This window comes from Lineus longissimus, chromosome 18, assembly GCF_910592395.1.
Source record: "Lineus longissimus chromosome 18, tnLinLong1.2, whole genome shotgun sequence".
In the NCBI taxonomy this organism is placed as follows: domain Eukaryota; kingdom Metazoa; phylum Nemertea; class Pilidiophora; order Heteronemertea; family Lineidae; genus Lineus; species Lineus longissimus.
This window is the reverse complement of record NC_088325.1, coordinates 2,174,093-2,191,904: the sequence shown is the minus strand read 5'-3', so window position 1 is coordinate 2,191,904 and position 17,812 is coordinate 2,174,093. Positions and strand designations below refer to the sequence as shown.

General features: G+C 42.7%; 2 protein-coding genes and 2 long non-coding RNA genes across 4 annotated transcripts; all 4 read right to left on the bottom strand.

Annotated features, from left to right (window-relative positions):
• Positions 1-1,522: 1,522 nt before the first annotated feature.
• LOC135502599 (uncharacterized protein K02A2.6-like) lies at positions 1,523-2,758 on the bottom strand. The gene has a single exon (XM_064795548.1). The coding sequence runs from the start codon at positions 2,756-2,758 to the stop codon at positions 1,523-1,525; it is 1,236 nt and encodes a 411-aa protein (XP_064651618.1).
• Positions 2,759-4,039: 1,281 nt separating this feature from the next.
• LOC135502598 (uncharacterized) lies at positions 4,040-4,633 on the bottom strand. The gene has a single exon (XM_064795546.1). It carries the CDS (start codon positions 4,631-4,633, stop codon positions 4,040-4,042), a length of 594 nt encoding a protein of 197 aa, XP_064651616.1.
• Positions 4,634-4,831: 198 nt separating this feature from the next.
• On the bottom strand, positions 4,832-6,503 carry LOC135502488 (uncharacterized). The gene is made up of 2 exons (XR_010449781.1): positions 6,432-6,503; positions 4,832-6,167 (listed from the first exon to the last, which is right to left on the bottom strand). It is a non-coding gene; the product is annotated as an uncharacterized LOC135502488 (long non-coding RNA).
• A 357-nt stretch (positions 6,504-6,860) lies between these two features.
• On the bottom strand, positions 6,861-7,858 carry LOC135502034 (uncharacterized). The gene is made up of 3 exons (XR_010449727.1): positions 7,824-7,858; positions 7,565-7,640; positions 6,861-7,198 (listed from the first exon to the last, which is right to left on the bottom strand). It is a non-coding gene; the product is annotated as an uncharacterized LOC135502034 (long non-coding RNA).
• Between the last annotated feature and the right edge of the window lie 9,954 nt (positions 7,859-17,812).

The following is a 17,812-nucleotide window of genomic DNA, read 5'->3' as shown; positions in this document are numbered from 1 at the left end:
ATATCAAATTGGTGGCAATCGGGCAAGAAGTTAAGGAATAATCACATTTTTAAGGTTTTTGGATTTTGCCCCCTGGTGGTCAAGTGGTGAATCATATTGGACCAAACTTCGGTCCCTGAGATCACCTGACTAAGGGGTAAATGTGTACCAAATTTGGTATCAATAGTCATTGCAGTTTAGAAACGTGCCATCGTTACATCCTAACGGCCAATTTACACCATTTGACCTCTGTGACCTTGAAAAGGAGGTCAAATCAAAAACCCGGAGGATATATGATGCACCTTTGCTAGAAGAACCTACCATATTTTTTTCAAAATTTCCCGACTACTATTAAGGGAGATATTGCATATTTTCACTTTTAACGTTTGGCCCCCTGGTGGCCAAACCATGAAACGAATCGAACCGAAACTTGGTCTCCCAGGTGTCATTACATAAGGGTACATGTGTACCAAGTTTCAACTCAATAGCTCTAACAGTTACGAAACGTGCCCTGCTAACGGACGACGGACGACGACGACGACGACGACGACGACGACGACGACGACGACGACGACGACGACGACGACGACGACGACGACGACGACGACGGACGACGGACGCCACGGTATGGGATAAGCTCACCTCTGCTAAGAGGTGAGCTAAAAACCTAGATTTATTTTTTAAAAACTGGTTTTTTACCTAATAAACTAAGTTTATTTGGAAAAAATATAGGTTTTTTAAAAATAACCTTGTTTATTAGCTAATAAACCGAGTTTCTTTTATAAAACCAAGTTTTTTTACTTTCTTTCCTAATAAAGTAGGTTTTTTAACAGAAACTAACATTTTATGCTAAAAAACCTGGTTTTTACCTAAGAAACTTGGTTTTTTACCACATAATCGTATAAAATATAAGTTTCTGTACAGAAATGTCCATTTATTCAATAAAACAAGGTTTATTACTGTCATATTTATGGCCCCATATATTAGTAGAAACGCAGATCTGTCAAAATCGGTTTATTAACATACGATAACAACAACGGATATATCGGGTGTTACAGAAACAATGCTACATGAACATTACATCCCTCCTCTTCTTGATAAGAAAGTGCTCTGAAACTAAAATTAACAAGTTTAACTGTTGCGCTTAAAACTTGAATATTTTCCTCGACTGCTAGGTTCAAATCTAAGAATCCCGGCTCTACTGAACAATAACTAATCGAATGAATCCTTACCACTGGTAAATCCTTATACGCGCACTACGATGCGTTATTTCCTATTATCCAACTGAACGAAGAGAATCATCGGAATTACTAGAACTAGAATAATCCACTAATATGAGAATAAACTAATCCAAGAATAACTAACTGTCCTTGACGAAAATAAGTATGTAGTCCAATGATTGTCCTTTAGTGTCTTTGTGTTGAGCATTAAATTACTGATTACCATGCTCAACTATAATGTCCAAACTAAGTTCACAATTGTCTTAATAAAGAGATCACTTCGAGTCATACAATGTAGTTCATAAGAAATGTTAGGGCATTTCTTAGCGACACACCATAACATAGTCCTTGAAACGAACAGGCAGTGAATGTCCTCTGGTTGATTGACGTAGGCCTACTGGAGTCGCATATGGGATCTCGTTAGAAGTGGTAGTCTCGACATCTGGCGTTGGAACATCAGGAAGTGGCGGGACCAGCATTTCGGTATCCTCGTTCTCCGGGACGTCAATCAGCTCTTCCTTCTCGTCTTCACGAATGATGTGTCTGTGTGGAATGCTCTTAAAATGTGTTACATTCCTGGTCACTCTCTGTCCACTTGGACGCTCTGCGGTAACCATATTACCATCTCTGGCAGTTACACGGAGGGGATCAGGGCTGAATGGAGTGGAGAGCTTGTTCTGTCTTCGTTGACGTACCAAGACTGCGTCACCCTCTGAAAGACTGCTTTCCTTAACGTGGCGTCCCTTATCAGCATACGCTTTCATCTTCGCTTTCTGGATATCGTCTCTGTTTCTGATGACTGCATCTGGCACGGGACTACGGGCTGCTGGACTAGAGGCTGTGATCTGCGGCAGCTGTGTATTCATCTTTCTACCAGTAAGGGCTTCAAATGGCGATACACCAGTCGTTGAATGTGGAGTGGCACGATATTGGCGAAGAAACTTCTGCAGTTCTTGCTTCCAATTCTGACCAGCGATGTGTGCAACTCTGACAGTTTTAGCCATGGACTGCATAAACTTCTCGGCTTCACCATTAGCTTGATGGTAAAGTGGAGTGATCTTTCGGTGCTTGAAACCAAGGTAGCAGGAAAATCTTGTAAAGTCTTTTCCATTGAAGGGTGGACCGTTATCGCTCTTCAGGACTTCTGGTATACCTTGTCTTGAAAATATGGCATCAAGTTTGGGTATGACGGTCTTAGCTGCAGTAGACGCTATAATCTCAATTTCGGGAAACCGGCTGTAATCATCAATGAGTACCATCAAGTAATCAGCTGTCGGCACGGGTAGTGGGCCAAAGAAATCGATGGACGTTTCTTGCCATGCTGACTTCGGGAGTGGCGTCATCTTCAGCAGCTCCGGTTTTTCAGCTCCACGGCTGCTGGCGGCTTGACAGGGTAAACATTGTCGGACTTCTTCTTCGACCAGGGCGTCAATACCAGGAAACCATATCTTCTCACGTAAGAGGCTCTTCGTCTTTACTATACCTTGGTGACCAACGTGTGCCAACTCAACTGCTCTCTTCTGGAGTGTCTTCGGAATCACTAGGCGGGAACATCTCATGATGGCACCATTATGGACAGCAAATATTGATCTCTCTGGAGGTAGAAAGGTCTCATGGTGTCATCACGTTTCGGCCAATTACCAGTTTCGATGGATTTCTTCACTTTCTGCAGTACAGGATCAGCATTGGTACAGGCTTGAACTTCATCAAATGTCATCGCCTTCGGGATAGCATTTGTACACAGGTAGTTGATGTACAAATAATCATCGGTGTGGTCTGGATCATCTGGGCTGGCTACAGGGTGTCGGCTCATAAAATCGGCTGCATTTTTGTCGTCTTTACCAGGGCGATACTCTAGGGTACAATTATACGGCATGAGTCGTAATCTCCATCGCTCGATTCTGGCTGAGGCAGGCTTACGGCTGTTGAAAATACCAATCAAAGGCTTATGGTCTGTGAAGATCTTGAATGACCTGGAACCATATAAAAATAGATGGAAATGCTCCAGGGACCATACTACAGCTAGCATCTCACGTTCTGTCTGTGAGTATCTCGTCTCTACATCGGTGAGGATTTTGCTACCATAACTGATGACTTTTCCTCGCTGTGTTAACATTGCTCCTAATCCTTTGGGGCTGGCGTCTAGGGCTACTTCAACATCAAGATCTGGATTTTAGTACGACATGACCTTGGCTCCTGTAAGGGCTTCCTTCAAGTCGATCAGGGCTTTGTCGTGTTCTTCAGTCCATTCCCACTTGGTGTCTTGTCTTGTCAGTTCACGAAGTGGGGCTGTGATATGAGCATAGTCTGGTATAAATCGTGAGAGGTACTGCACCATTCCTAAGAGGGACTTGACTCCACTGGCGTCTTGCGGGCCTGGGGCGTCTACGATCGTCTGTATATTCTTGGGATCAGGTGAGATTCCTTCAGAGTTAAAAATATGACCATATAACTTGACTTGGGACTTGTAGAAGTGACACTTCGGTAAATTCAGGACGACACCGTGTTCTTTAAGTCCTTTCAGTACTGCTTTCAGGTTCTTGTCATGCTCCTTGCGATTCTTGCCAAATATGATGATGTCATCTGATATATTCTTGCAGCCGGGTAGACCATGCAAAATTTCAGCGATGGCATTCTGGAAAATTTCTGATGCAGCATTTATGCCAAAGAACAGTCTCTTGTATCGTTTCAAACCAAGGTGTGTGGAAAAAGTTGTGATGTATCTGCTCTCATGGGCCAGTTCCAATTGATGATAAGCACTCCTCATATCTAGTGTGCTGAACACCGTGGCACCATTCAAATCATTCACCAAGTCATCTAATGTGGGCATCAAGTGTCTTTCACGCTGTATGGCTTAATTTGCTTCCCTCATGTCCACGCATTCTTATTCCTCCTGATTTCTTCGGGACTACTACAATCGGGCTTATCCAGGGTGTCGGACCCTCGACGTCCTCAAGTATGTCCTGAGCGTCTAGTCTTTCTACTTCTTTCTCTATATCCTTCCTGATATGAAACGCTATGCGCCTGTGGGGTTGCTGTTTTGGCTTGACAGACTCATCGATATGAAGCTTTACTGATCTGTTCTTTATTTTACCAATTCCTTCAAACATGTCGCCAAACTCGCTGAGACCTTCTGGTAACTTTGGGTGACTTTTGACTTCGTTCACAATATGGAGTATGCCCAGAGCTGTGGCAGTCGATCGCCCGATCAAATTTCCACTGTTACCTTCTGTTACGTAGAAATTGCAAAACTTTGATTCAGCTTTGAACCTGGCTGTCGTCTTGAATATCCCTTTCAAAGGCATTGGGTCTTTACTACCATAAGTGTATATGCTGGTGTCGGGAGGCTGGAGTTGTAGATTTGGCTTCACACGGCGGATGACTTTAAAGGTTTGAGCATCAACGACGTTCACAGAGGCTCCAGAGTCGACCATCATCGGAATCTTGGTGTATCTGTCTTTCTTTTCAATGGTTATAGTGCAAATGTTAGGCTTGGTAGGGCTACGGGCTTGCACACAGAAAACATAGTCATTGTTATCGGGGGGGGGGGGGGGCTCCATTACTGATCTCCTGGGGGTTTCAGTCTTGGGGACTAACTCCGGGATCAAACAGGGAAGAACATCCACACGAGATTAAGATGTTATACGTACACTTTAATTATCCAAGAGCGAACTTAAGATGGAACTCCCGCTGCTAAGGGAGAGGCAGTTTTATATCCAGGACCCAACCAACCAGGAGACAGGGAATGAACTGCAATGCGCCACTGCGCCACAGCACCACGAATACGCCACCAATCAAAAGGCCGGCAGCGTACTGCACTGCGCCGAGGCAATGCGCAATACGCCACCAATCATAGGGCCAGCAGCGTACTGCAAAGCGCGGGGCAATGCCGCAGTCAGCTCAAACCCCCTCACCTGTACCTATTTGTGTCCTGCATAGAGCCTACCTGTCCCTTAACAGGAATAATACAAAGTTAAATATGTTTACATACAATACGATTACAATTCATAGACACGTAAACATAGCCGCAATGACACTTCCTTGACTCACTCTTGACCTAGCCTCACCCATCAAATTTTGGCCAACGCAAAGCTTTCAGAGGATAATTTTGAAAAAAAATACAAGGGGACATATTTTACAATAAAAATTAATAGGAGCCCATACATCATACATTCGTGACATAGACTCTAACTACAGGTATCTGGTGAAAACTATAGTGGACTTGCAAAATACATATTATCCGGTAAATTTAAGACTGGATCAGAATTCAATCTGGTCTTTCTGCTTTTCGTCCGCATAATTAAATAGGGTCTAAATTGAATTTCCACACTTTCAAAAGTTAATCTAATAGAAGAAAGTTCTCCTTCAACGAAGCGCTTAAAATCCTTAAAACTCCATACAAATTGTGTCTACTATAGTTCACCTCACCACCAATAGGGCAACTAGACTCTTCTCAGGTGTACATACGTATAATGCAGACTATGTATATCGTTCATATCTATACCTTGATTGGATTGGTGGAGAACTTCGGTTGCGTCACGAAGCTCGACTTTGATCCATCCCAAGGTACGCTACCACATTACTTCAGTCATAGCATGGAGGTATACCTCCATGGTCATAGTACTCAAATGAAAAAAATATATAACAAAACCCCTTATTTGAGAAGATATACTGTAATTACTCTTTTGCGGCAAAAATAATATCTATCTGTTAAAGTTTACAGCGGAATGTTGCGGCCTTGATGGAGTCCAGTATCAACGGAAACCGGCTTGACGTAACTGACGGTCACAACCTTCCCTATATACTACGTTAATTGTGACTGCCAGAGCTTCAGATCTTTACTTCAAAACTCAAACACCAAGGTCAGGAAACGAGGACATGACAACGCAACTTCTACATAACATATGGCTCTTATTATTTCTTTTTAATTCTCACGGATACAATTAATGCAGATGCTACGCGTAAAATCTGGAAAGATACAATGAACAAACAGACATAAGTTCACTTACTTTTGAATAGTATACAATATATAGCGCCATCTATCGTTTTGAGACAACAACACAAATGCATGCAGGCTACTGCACAACCACATGGCTGCAAATGACAGCTCAGAACAATCGCACTAAAAACGACGTTTTACTTAGTTATGGGCAAGTGATGTCATATTAAGACAATCTAAGATAGGGAGGGGGGTTCTTATACATCGTTATATCTTTGTTTTAGGATATTTACCTCTTTGGTTTCCCTCAATTTTGCTTTTGTAAACTTTCGGAATATGACATTTGTCTTTTTACGCAAAGAAACTCTTAACAGTCCTGAGCATGCGCAGATGACTTTCTATTTCCGTATCCGGAATAAAAGGCGCGAAAATTAATAACAATTATTATAAACTAATTTAAACTGAACTTCATGCGCATTTACATTAATAATACAGTACATCATGTTATATACGGGCGCCACCTGTACGTCCATGTTGTCAAAAGTACAGACAAGCACCTCGACATAGGTGTCCCTTCAAGAATGTTTAGGTAGGTATTAATAGGGTACCAGCAAAGCCACGGCCGCCGCGACATGGCGCTGGTTGTTACTAGGGTATTTCTTTGTAACGTTAATATTTCGTTCCAACGTACATTATATCCAATTCATAATCAGCGCCGCCTATTGGGATGAGGATACTCTATTATTCCGAACTTAGTTGTCTGAAGTCCAAATACTCTCCAGGCGTTACTGGCTCTACTGGATCTATATGCGCATATAGTGACTCTTGCTCGTTTGCCATATTGTCATTCAAACGACTTGAAGTTCGCCCAGGGGGGTTTTGTCCAAGCGAGCGTTCAGGGTGAAATACATCATTAACGTTCTCAGTCCCAATGCTGGCGGAGGTGTGTACAGGGCGATTTTCGGGTGTTGTGAATTCAACCCTGGTATCGTCGTAATCAGCGTTGTCATTTGCTGGTCGGTGACTGTGTCTCTTTCCCCATCGCACCAGACCACGTTTCCTACAGAAGTAAATATAGTTTTATCAAAGAGGGTAAGATTTAGAAGTTGGGAATCTCGTCACTGCACGCAAACAGCGATCAAGATCAAAACATCGCGAGTGCATGGCAGGTTAATTTCACATTGTATGTCAAATATCTTTCCTATATTATTCATTAGCCAACTCAATGAACCATCAACGTTTGATAAGAATTTCAAGGAATATTTGTGTAATATTTCATCAGCTTGCTTCATGCGTTGATGGCTTATATTAATGCGATCAAGAAGCCAGTGTTAAAAATTACCCCCACCCCTCCTTCAACTTCAGCGAAATATGTTGAGTACCCGACGTTTCACCAACAGACACGTATCTGATTAAATTAGCTTACCATAGAACAACAGCCAGAATGACGCCTGTTATCGCTACAATGCCTGCTCCAACCAGACCGCCTACAGCAGCAACACCTGTAAAGAGAAAAACAAAATTTGGATTTTATCTTTTTCAAACTTAGCCTTTTTAGCCAGACAGCATGCAGTTTATATGAATGAATAGATGATCAGTACATGTTGTAATTAAAATCGTCGTTTCTATGTTCGATCTGTCGAGCTTTTATCTGTCCATAGTTAGCTAAAGCTTACTCGACTCACCTATGTTTATCTTGTCATCAACTTCATCATTGAAGACCCTGCTCCTGTATACAACATCATCACCATCTTCGACCAGTACATAATAATAATATGTCTTATCGGGATCAACAAAAAAGGTAGCATGGGTTCCCTCTGGCTTAGGCACGGTGTGAGTCATGCAGTCGTCCGTGCCGGTCAGGCAGTATCTGATCTTTAGCCCTGTATATTTTCCGGTCACTCGTTCCCAGTCCACGGTTACTCTTTTACTTATCCGATTCACACATATGAAGGACAGTTCGGGTTTCTCTGCAAATTGAATAAACAAATATTTTAGAAGAAATGGTTTGAACAAAGGCCATGCATATAATGAGGGTAAGGCATGGTCAGAACTTTTTTATATTGAGCACGCCTTTTTTGAATCAGCACCCCCGGTGATGAAACTCTATTTACGGAGAAATGAAATTGCCTACTTGTGGGGTCAGCCGCTGTTGACGGCACGTCCGATCACTTGGCGAAGTTGCAAAATCAAAAACAATCATTTCCCTATCTCATTAGACGCCAAGGCAGTGGGGGTGCATCTCAGCTCCTCGCCCTAGTTATTTAAAGACGGGTTCAAATGTTATAAGTACTGCTGAGAGTATTGATAAACCCATGCCGTACATTAGAGGTATTCCCGAAGAGGTAAATTATGCAGCTCATCCAGGTGAGAACTAAGCAGCTGAAAAAAATCGAGAGACTATAAAAGTCTATAAAACATTCGCAAACCTGGTGTTTTTCCTGATGATATGTTGCTAAAGTTACTCGTGTGAGTCCCTGGGTGGGATATGAGGTTCTTGCTGTGCACCCGAAACATATACGAGACATTGGACTCAAGACCCATAACCTTATGATACACGGCTTTCTTGAGACCTGGATCAGTTATTCCTCCTTCGGGAACCTCCGGGGCAACATCCCAGTTTTCTGCAGACTCCTTGTATTGGATGTAAAATCTCTGCTCCGATCCACCATTGAATTCTGAGATCCATTTGAGGGTCACTGCTACGGCAGATGAGTTGACTACTTCGAGAATGCTAGGTGCAGAGGGTGGACCTAAAAATGAAGCAACTGTTGTGATCTACATTTATGAGATGGATGTGTACATTTGGTTTTTTAACTTCTCAGTTGGAGTCATGAACTACATGTGTTTGGCATTGACGTCAATAATCTCTGTGATTGGTGTCACTTTCTGACAGCAACTCTTCTAATGGGGTACTTAGCATTACCGGTATTAAGAGCTTTTGCATGGGCGGTTATTACAGCAGGGTTAGGCTTGACTTGTTGAACAAGAAGAACAGCTTTCTTTATTTTTGTCACTTCAGTGCCTACATCAGACATGAGGTTGAAATTATTCTTTGTACGATTCTCGAAAGATCGCTGCCGAATACCAGCCTACTTAATTCATGGCGAATGTGACCTTTTCGTATCGAAGAAATAGTTTCATTGAAACCGATACAGTTTAGTTTAACTGAAGTTCCAACATCTTTAACGCAACACGATCACACCTTTTGTGACTTTGTCGCCTGCTTTATTCAGTCAAAAAAACATTTACTTCATTTATTGGTTTTCGGATTGCCCACCTAATCGTGGCAACTGCTGGTTTCTGTGGCTTGGTGAGATCTTAGCCTTCTCCCCCTCACCAACTGCAATGGATTCGGTAGATATAGAAGACACCACCGTCCCTTTTGCGGTTGAAAGGTTCCCAAGTGACATACCTTCCTCCGTCGTCGATGCAACGCTAGTTGTGCCTTTGTCCGGAGTTGTTGGTGTTGGTGTGGTGATGGTAGTTGTCGATGAGGTGGACATTGTTGTTCTTTCTATATTGCAACTCAGTTCCAAATCCCGGTCTAAAGCTAAGGGGAAAGGAGAGACGTTGAAGAAATGACGGCGGGGACTTTTCTTGCCCGAGTAAGGTAAATGAAGGCATCATCATTGCCTACTCTCGTAACATATTTCAGTCTTGTCAGTCACGGACGTCTACAGAAAGATAACTCCGAAACAGTTGGTTGTGACCTTTGTATCTGGTGTGTTGTTGGCATATTGTTTATGAACATGCAGAGACATTTGAGGACACAATGAAGATGAATAAAAAAACATCTGCTCTCGGGGCAGCGCAGGACTCCCTGCGTTTTGGTCGCACTTGGCAGAAGTCGACCACTCACAATATGCTCATAGGGAACAGATCATAGAGAGAACAATCGATCGATGGCAAGCGCCAGAATTCGACATTATGAGGACTGGTGAAGTGATTTTCCTGAGATTGTCATTTCTCTGAAGAAGCCTACCTATTAATCTGAACTTGAAGAACCCGTAACCCGCATTTTCAGATTTGAACTCCACTTTGAAGCGATTCCTCGCAGTCCTTGTCTCATCTCTGTGCAACTGCAGTCCGAAGGAATAGATCGCTTTGTCCCATATGAACTTAATCTTGTCATACGTTAAGTACGAGTTGAGGATGTTTCTTATTCGGACTTGTGTTGTCGTTTGAAAGTGGACTTCACAAAAACAATAGGTGCATGCTTGGTATACCCAAACATCCGTGGAATACAGTTCGTCGTTTCTCACTGGGTCGACGATTAGGACACCGACTCCCTTCGGTACGGAGATTCTCTGGCGGGCGCACAGACTGAACGTTCTTTCTGGACCTGAATCCACTGAAACAAAAGACCATTGCTGACTTCATGATCAGACAAATATTATAGTTGTATAATTGACGAATACACATAAGGATACAATAGACGGCTAAAGAGACCATGGCTTTTCGAAGGGGGAAACCGAGAAAACGGTGTCAATTGGTCTCTTAGCGTTCTCAAACAAGGGGGGAAAAAGGAAACACTCGAGGTTCATACCACAGGGTCTTGGTGATGAGGAAATCAGTTAGAATGCATTCAAGAAAGACTTACCAAATTTAAACGGCACAAACAGAAAGATTAACAAGTGAAATGACTTCATTGAGGAAATTTGCATTAGACGGATTTATTAATAAATAAGAATATCAAGTATTGCTGGGCCTTATATCAACTGTTCCGTTAATAGGCTTCGTGAACGTCAGAGTTAAAGGGAATATGACAGCCTCTCGTCAAAATTTCAAGGAGCCCTCCTCATACTCATCGAAGTCACTTTCGTCGTCCTGGTCAACCCTTGTCCAGTCTGTCCCAGCTGCACCAATCTCCGCACCACTCTGCTGGTTCTGAGCCCCATTAGGGCTGAAAGGGTGGATGTCGTCCTGGGTGCCGATAAATGGTACCCAGGTTCGAGATCGACTGGACAATAAGCACCCGGGGTGCCATTACACTGGACAAATAGCACCCAGCTTCTTTTTGCCTGGCTTACGGATCTTAGGGACGAGGTTTCTGTACTGCCACTGGGTGCTGTTTGTCTAGTGTAATGGCACCCAGGGTGCTTATTGCCCAGTCGATCTCGAACCTGGGTACCATTTGTCGGCACCCAGGACGACATCCACCCTTTCAGTCCCATTAGGCTTCACGTACAATGGAATCATACTGTCGCTTCTTGGGTTCATGAATACAAACTGTCCGTCTACCTTTAAGATCGAAGGAAACTAGAGTAGATCTCATAATTTCATATCCTCTCTAGAAGGCTTGAGATTACAGTTTGGAAGGAGCATATTGACACAAAAATAGGCCGTAGTCATTAGCGAACAGTATAGGCTATCGCTTCCTTATTGTTTTATGAGGAAAACCTCAGTTGACTCATCGGCAACCAGGATGCAAGCGTGCGTATTCTGCAGATCGTGATGACATTTTTTCGCCTCCTATAGTTTCTGAACTGCCTGCTGCTGCAGCCATAAGTAATCAAGAATGTTGATGACTGCTTTTGTTGCAATTCGTATGCTAAATAGGTCGCAATGAGGGTAGCTCGGTCTCTGCCACGTGCTCGGCCGTAACCAGCGGTTATGACTTTTGAACACCCACTTGCCCGGTTTCCCCGATAGTGGCACCACTGTCTAATCGTAACCAGCTTTTATCCCAATCTTGACACTAGAGGCGCTGATTTGAGGCGCTGAGGCGCTCCCCAGCTGGTTATCGGACCCAACGACTCTTCTAGCTGGTTATAATTATAATTATAATTTATTGTAAAAAACCTCCAAATAAGGAGCAGACAACACAAATATGCAATAAAAATCATACACAGAGAACGAATAAAAAAAAGCGATCAAAAGGGTGAAAGTAAAAGCTTCAATAGTTTATGGATTTTCCGGTTTAGATTGGCACATAAGGTTTTTACCGAATCGACAATTCCATTCTCCTCCCTGGTGATACGTCTAGGCCTGCATGCTGGATTTACAAACAGGACATTGGCGGCAGAGAGGTCCGACGAACTAAACACTCGGTTACACAGGGTACCCTTAATTTTTCTCGTGCCAATGACGACGCCTCGTGCTTTACAATCGATGGAGAGAATCCTTCTTAAAAGTCCAATTTGCTTCTGTTCGATTACTTCCGCGTGTTGTCAATATCTAATGCCCTTAATAGAGGGCTATGATGACAAAATTTCGATAAACCAAAGCATCGTTTGATCAGGGAACCCTGCAACTTTTCCAGTTTCCGAAAATTGCCCCGACTCAGATCAATTGTGTGCACACCATAAAATAGTGACGGAGAGCACACCCTCTCCCAAGTTTCACTTTCGCACCAGTCCAGAGACCTGGATAACACATACCACAGCCACTTAAACTAAAGTAGGCATTTCTACAAGAACGCGCGCGGTTTTCAACATGTCTATGTCCACTGGCGACTTTCTCGAAAGCCACACCTAATATGTCCAAGGAGTCCGAGTTCTCCATCACACATCCAGAAATAGCCCATTCAGGGTCTTTCTTAAGTATTGATTTACCGATCACCATACACTTTGACTTTTTAATCCCGAAGGAAAATCGCCATTCTTTGGCATACGAGTCACAAAGATCAATAAGATATTGTAGGCCAGTGGATGTCAGACTCAGCAAAGTAATGTCATCGGCATAGACAAAACATTTTAAGGCAGTAGCATGTTATCAATTCTATAACAATTAGTTCCATTTTCTACCGCTAGTCCTATTACGTAATCACTACTGTCCGATTTTAAAAGCAGTCGAATATTGATAAAAACTCCGTTTTGGAGCATATTCTGATTTAGAAAAGCATGATAATAGGTTTTTTTGTATGTGTTTGATGTAAAGATCGTGTTTTGCATGGTGTCTTCGCTGTTCTTTATCGAAAACAAGCCTATCGAGGAAAAAAGTGGCCAAGAAATGACCTCTGTTAATTTCTCTGTGTACAAAATACACTAGGCCTAGCATTAAGCAATGCACCATCTCTCTCTGCAGCATACGTTGTAAATGTATAGCGTGTATACTTGCATGTCCGTACGAAGGCCTATTTTCATTCCTGTTGTCTTGCTTATCATCATGCTGATGATCATGGCAAGTTGCTGATTATAGAGGGTGTCTAGAGAAAAGATAGAGCTGCAACCAATTTAGATGATGTACCAACAGTAGCCTAATAGTAGGTACCCGAATCACAGGCCTAATCCCTTATCTGGCCTGTCTCAGCATGGAAATTTTCATAAATCAACAATTTTCAAATCGCTGTAAAAACATAACTATTCTTTGAATTGCAATAAAACATTCATCATCTTAAACTTGCTAATTCACTCTTTCTTATGCTGCTTGCCGTTTTTAAATGCACCATACCGTTAGTGAGAAAACACAAGTGAAAGTTGGGCCACTTTGGTTTGTTTCAAACAAATCCAAGATTTTGGCCGCTTATTCTAAAATACCTTGGTACCGTAAAGTCAACTTTTAAATGGAAAATGCATAAGCCTCGTTCTGAGAGCGGAGTGTTTTGGACACGCAACCAAGATGCTCTACCTAAGTTCCCTCGGGTTGCACTAAAATGTGGAAACCATGCACACGTCACGTCAATGGAATTTCAGCTCACTTCAGAAGTTTGAGGCTCTCAAAACACTGCTTCAAACACAAATCAGCCAAGGAAGCATCAACCACCCTAAGTTTTTTAATGAGCACTACACTATTTGCCGAGAAAAACGCTCCAAATAGCCCATTTGCGCGGATTTTAGCATCACTTGAGCGAGCCGATGCGGACTTCCTATGCGCGCTGTACAAAATGAACATGTCTCATTTTCTGTAACGTTGCCGTAACATAATGTAAACAACGGCGCTACCGGCGCTCCGGCCGGGCCGGCGATGGATGGAATTTGCCAAATTCGCACATATTCAAGTTATTTTCGTGGCCTATCTTTTTAAGTTTGAGGTATTTTAGAATAGAAATTGAACCCTCGGCTTCGGACCTTGGTTGAGTTACCAAGACACTCTCGGGTGGAGCTAAAATTTCGTCCAAACTGTATTTTAGCTCCACCCTCGAGTGTCTTGGTAACTCAACCAAGGTCCTCCGCCTCGGGTTCAATTCCTTAACCCAAGCCCAGCTATTCACACCCTATAGTCAACAACGTGCTGGCGCTGTTTCACCATTCAATTAACGATGTTTATACCTCGAACAGCCCGCGCCACAGGTATATGCTAGTTCAATTACATCAAATAAAACCTAGACAGAAAGCTAGCCACAGTTATGACGAATCCATCGATATGCATTTCATCTGTAGAAAACTTTTAAATTCATTTGAAAATGAGAGTTTAAAATTTCAATCTCAAAATTTTCAATGAGGTACTGTCAGTAGCAAACAGTTCCGACTGTCGCCCTTCCCCCGTCCCTCCCCCCACTCTAAAGCTGAACTAATACTCACTTGTTTTCCAGATTTCAGATATTCAATGAAGTTATGGCTTTGACACTTCTCAGCTTAGTAATATTGAGAGTTGCTGAGATGTTCAACATGAAAGAAGGGTTTGTCCATGCACACTCTTGGAAAACCTGTTGTCTTAGTGTTATTCAGCTCTTTTGACGTGGTGTAAAACCACCGTGTAGCATTTACCCTTAGCCTTACTGATACCAGTCTCGTAGTGATCTCTCTTTAAAAAAAAGTTAAAAAGTCTTAAAATCAAATATTTACTCTGTGCATAGTTACGCAGCTTGTTTTGGCCAGGTAAGTCAATCCATCAAAATATCAACAAAATTACCTTTCTATTCAAGGGCAGCCCGGGGTGCATCTTTGATGCGTCAGAGCACCTCACTAACGCTCCGAGCAGCGACAATCTCAATGAACCCGAAGTCTGTGGAGGAACAGAAGCAATACTGGGAGAAAAATGAAGTTCGCCTCAAGCGTCCGATGTCACCGTATATGACAACATTCAAGTGAGTTTCTTGACTGAAGTTGCTTTGTGTATGCATGTATGGTAAACTCCTTTATGTTGGCCAATCATCATGCTGATCTACCGTGCATATGTCCATCCTATGAAAGGAGGAGACATTAGGACTGCTGTTCCCCACCAGTAAGTCGGCCTCGCCAACCATATAATACATGGTAGACGGTAATAAATGCACTGGAAAAAAAGGCACTGGAAAAAAAGGCACTAGGTAAAAAAGGCACTAGGAAAAAAAGGCACTGGGTAAAAAAGGCACTAGGTAAAAAAGGCACTGGAAAAAAAGGCACCAGGAAATCGCTATACATGTACTAGGTAAAAAAGGTACAATGCTTATAAATTAATGCCATGTACTTGACAATCAATAGGGCTTACACACGATTGCACACATTGTTATATGGTTATGATACGAGATGCGTTCGCAAACATAATAGTCCTTATCATCTGGCTATCATGTGTGTGTGCTGAAGGTTTATTTGGTGGTGGGCATCGGGTCTGTATTGATATAGGCCGTGCGATTATTCTCAAAAACAGACACGGTTTATAGACTGTCTTTTATTCAGATCGTCAAGCAGCCATTTGCCAAAATATCGCGCGATTGTATGACAGCGAGCGGTAACTGGTGGAATCGGCGAACCGGCATGCATTTCTTGAGGATTCAGGTCACAGTACAAGCATGAGGGAGGGCTCAGACGTTTTCAATTCTTCCTTGAGGAACGGCTTCTTTCATTCGCCGGGAGGAACTGTGCACTCTCCATTCACCAGTTTTCATTTAACAAGAGGAAGACAGCACATCATTAAACTGATTCACCAGGGGGAAATAAGCACATATTACACTGACTCACAGGAGAAACTTAGCTCATTATTACACTAATTCGAGCACATTATTACACTGATTCCCGCACTGATTCACCTAGAGGAACTGACCACATTATAACACTAATTGGTCAGGAAGAACTCGGCATATTATTACACTAATTCACCAGGAGGAAGTGAGCTCATTCTTGCACTGATTCACCAGGAGGAAGTGAGCTCATTCTTTCACTGTCTCACCGAGAGGTAACTTACTAACTCATTCTCACACTACTAAGGGAGCGTCCATCAAGTACGTACGCACGAAAATGCCAATTTTGAGACCCCCCCTCCCCCCTGTATGCACCTTGTACGCATTGCCTCATACCCCCCCCCCCCTCCCCCTGTACGAGCGTACGCCTTAGAACCTTGAATTCCCTAGCAGACGAACAGACATGGTACATGATTTTGCTACATTGTGGCGCCACAATCGGATTGGCGTCGTATGCGCAATTTTTCTCCGACGGCGACACGCATTACGGGAAATTAAACGGCGCTGGAAATTGCTAAACATTGTAGTCGGGTAACATCCGAACCCAGAAGCGTATGAGTTCACACATCTTGTGAAGAACAAGTATGGTTATCCATATAAGAATAAGAAAGAGGAGAAGATTATTATGATAATATTTATTTATTTTTTATTTGTTCAAAAAGTGGTTATTGGGTTGCGTACGTACGCAAGACAATTAACCCCCCCCCTCCCCCTGTACGCATAGTGTACGGATTTCATAGACCCCCCTCAGTGCGTACGTACTTAATGGATGCTCCTTATAGCCCATTTGAACCGGAGACAAGACCACTGATGAATATTCATAGGTTGGAGGGTCCAGGCCTATCAATTAGACGAGTGCATGTTTTTAACTCTCAAGTACATATTTGGAGAGGTATTGAAAAAATATTTGCTGTGGCAAGTCTACAGATATAAATAAATTGTTTGGGAAAAAAATTAATTTTGAATTTTGACAACCTGGCCATAGGGGGGGGGGGGGGTTCAAATTTGGAGTGAAAATGGCCGAAATGGGTAAAAATGTCCACTTGTGTCAAACTTGTCAATTTAAAAAAAAATGTCCGTGGTCAATCACCAGTTTAAAGCGCACCAGTTACTCCCAAGACTAACCCGTATATCATATCCGAATTTCAGTTTCACAACCCCACGCAGTATTTGATGGCGGGCATTTGAAATAACTGGAAATGGCTTGGAAAATCAATTGTGGTCTTGTCTCACCTGCCTGTGCCATGGGTACAATGCTTATAAATTAATGTCATGTACTTTACAATCAGTAGGGCATGTACACATTGTTAGACAGAAATATGGTTATGATACGAGATGCGTTCGCAAACATAATGGTCCTTATCATCTGGCTATCATGTGTGTGTGCTGAAGGTTTATTTGGTGGTGCCGGTGTAATGTTTTTGAGTGTTTCTGTTTTTGAGTGTTTCTGTTTTTGAGTGTTTCCCCTCATTGTTTGGGAACGCTCAAAAATAGATTGACAAGTTTTTCTGTGTATCCCCCCTATTGAAAAGTCGTGGTCTCTCTAGCTGCCTATTGTTTGGAAACACTGACACATGGGGAACAACCACAGATGTTACACCGGTATCGGGCCAGTATTGATATAGGCCGTGCGATTATTCTCAAAAACAGACACGGTTTATAGACTGTCTTTTATTCAGATCGTCAAGCAGCCTCTATTTGCCAAGATATCGCGCGATTGTATGACAGCGAGCGGTAACTGGTGGAATTGGCGAACCGGTGTAAAAGTAAAAAGTGTCCCCCCCTAGAAAAAGTGTCCGGGCCTATTGTATTCTGACAGATTATGGCATACCGTCAATAGCTCAGCGCATA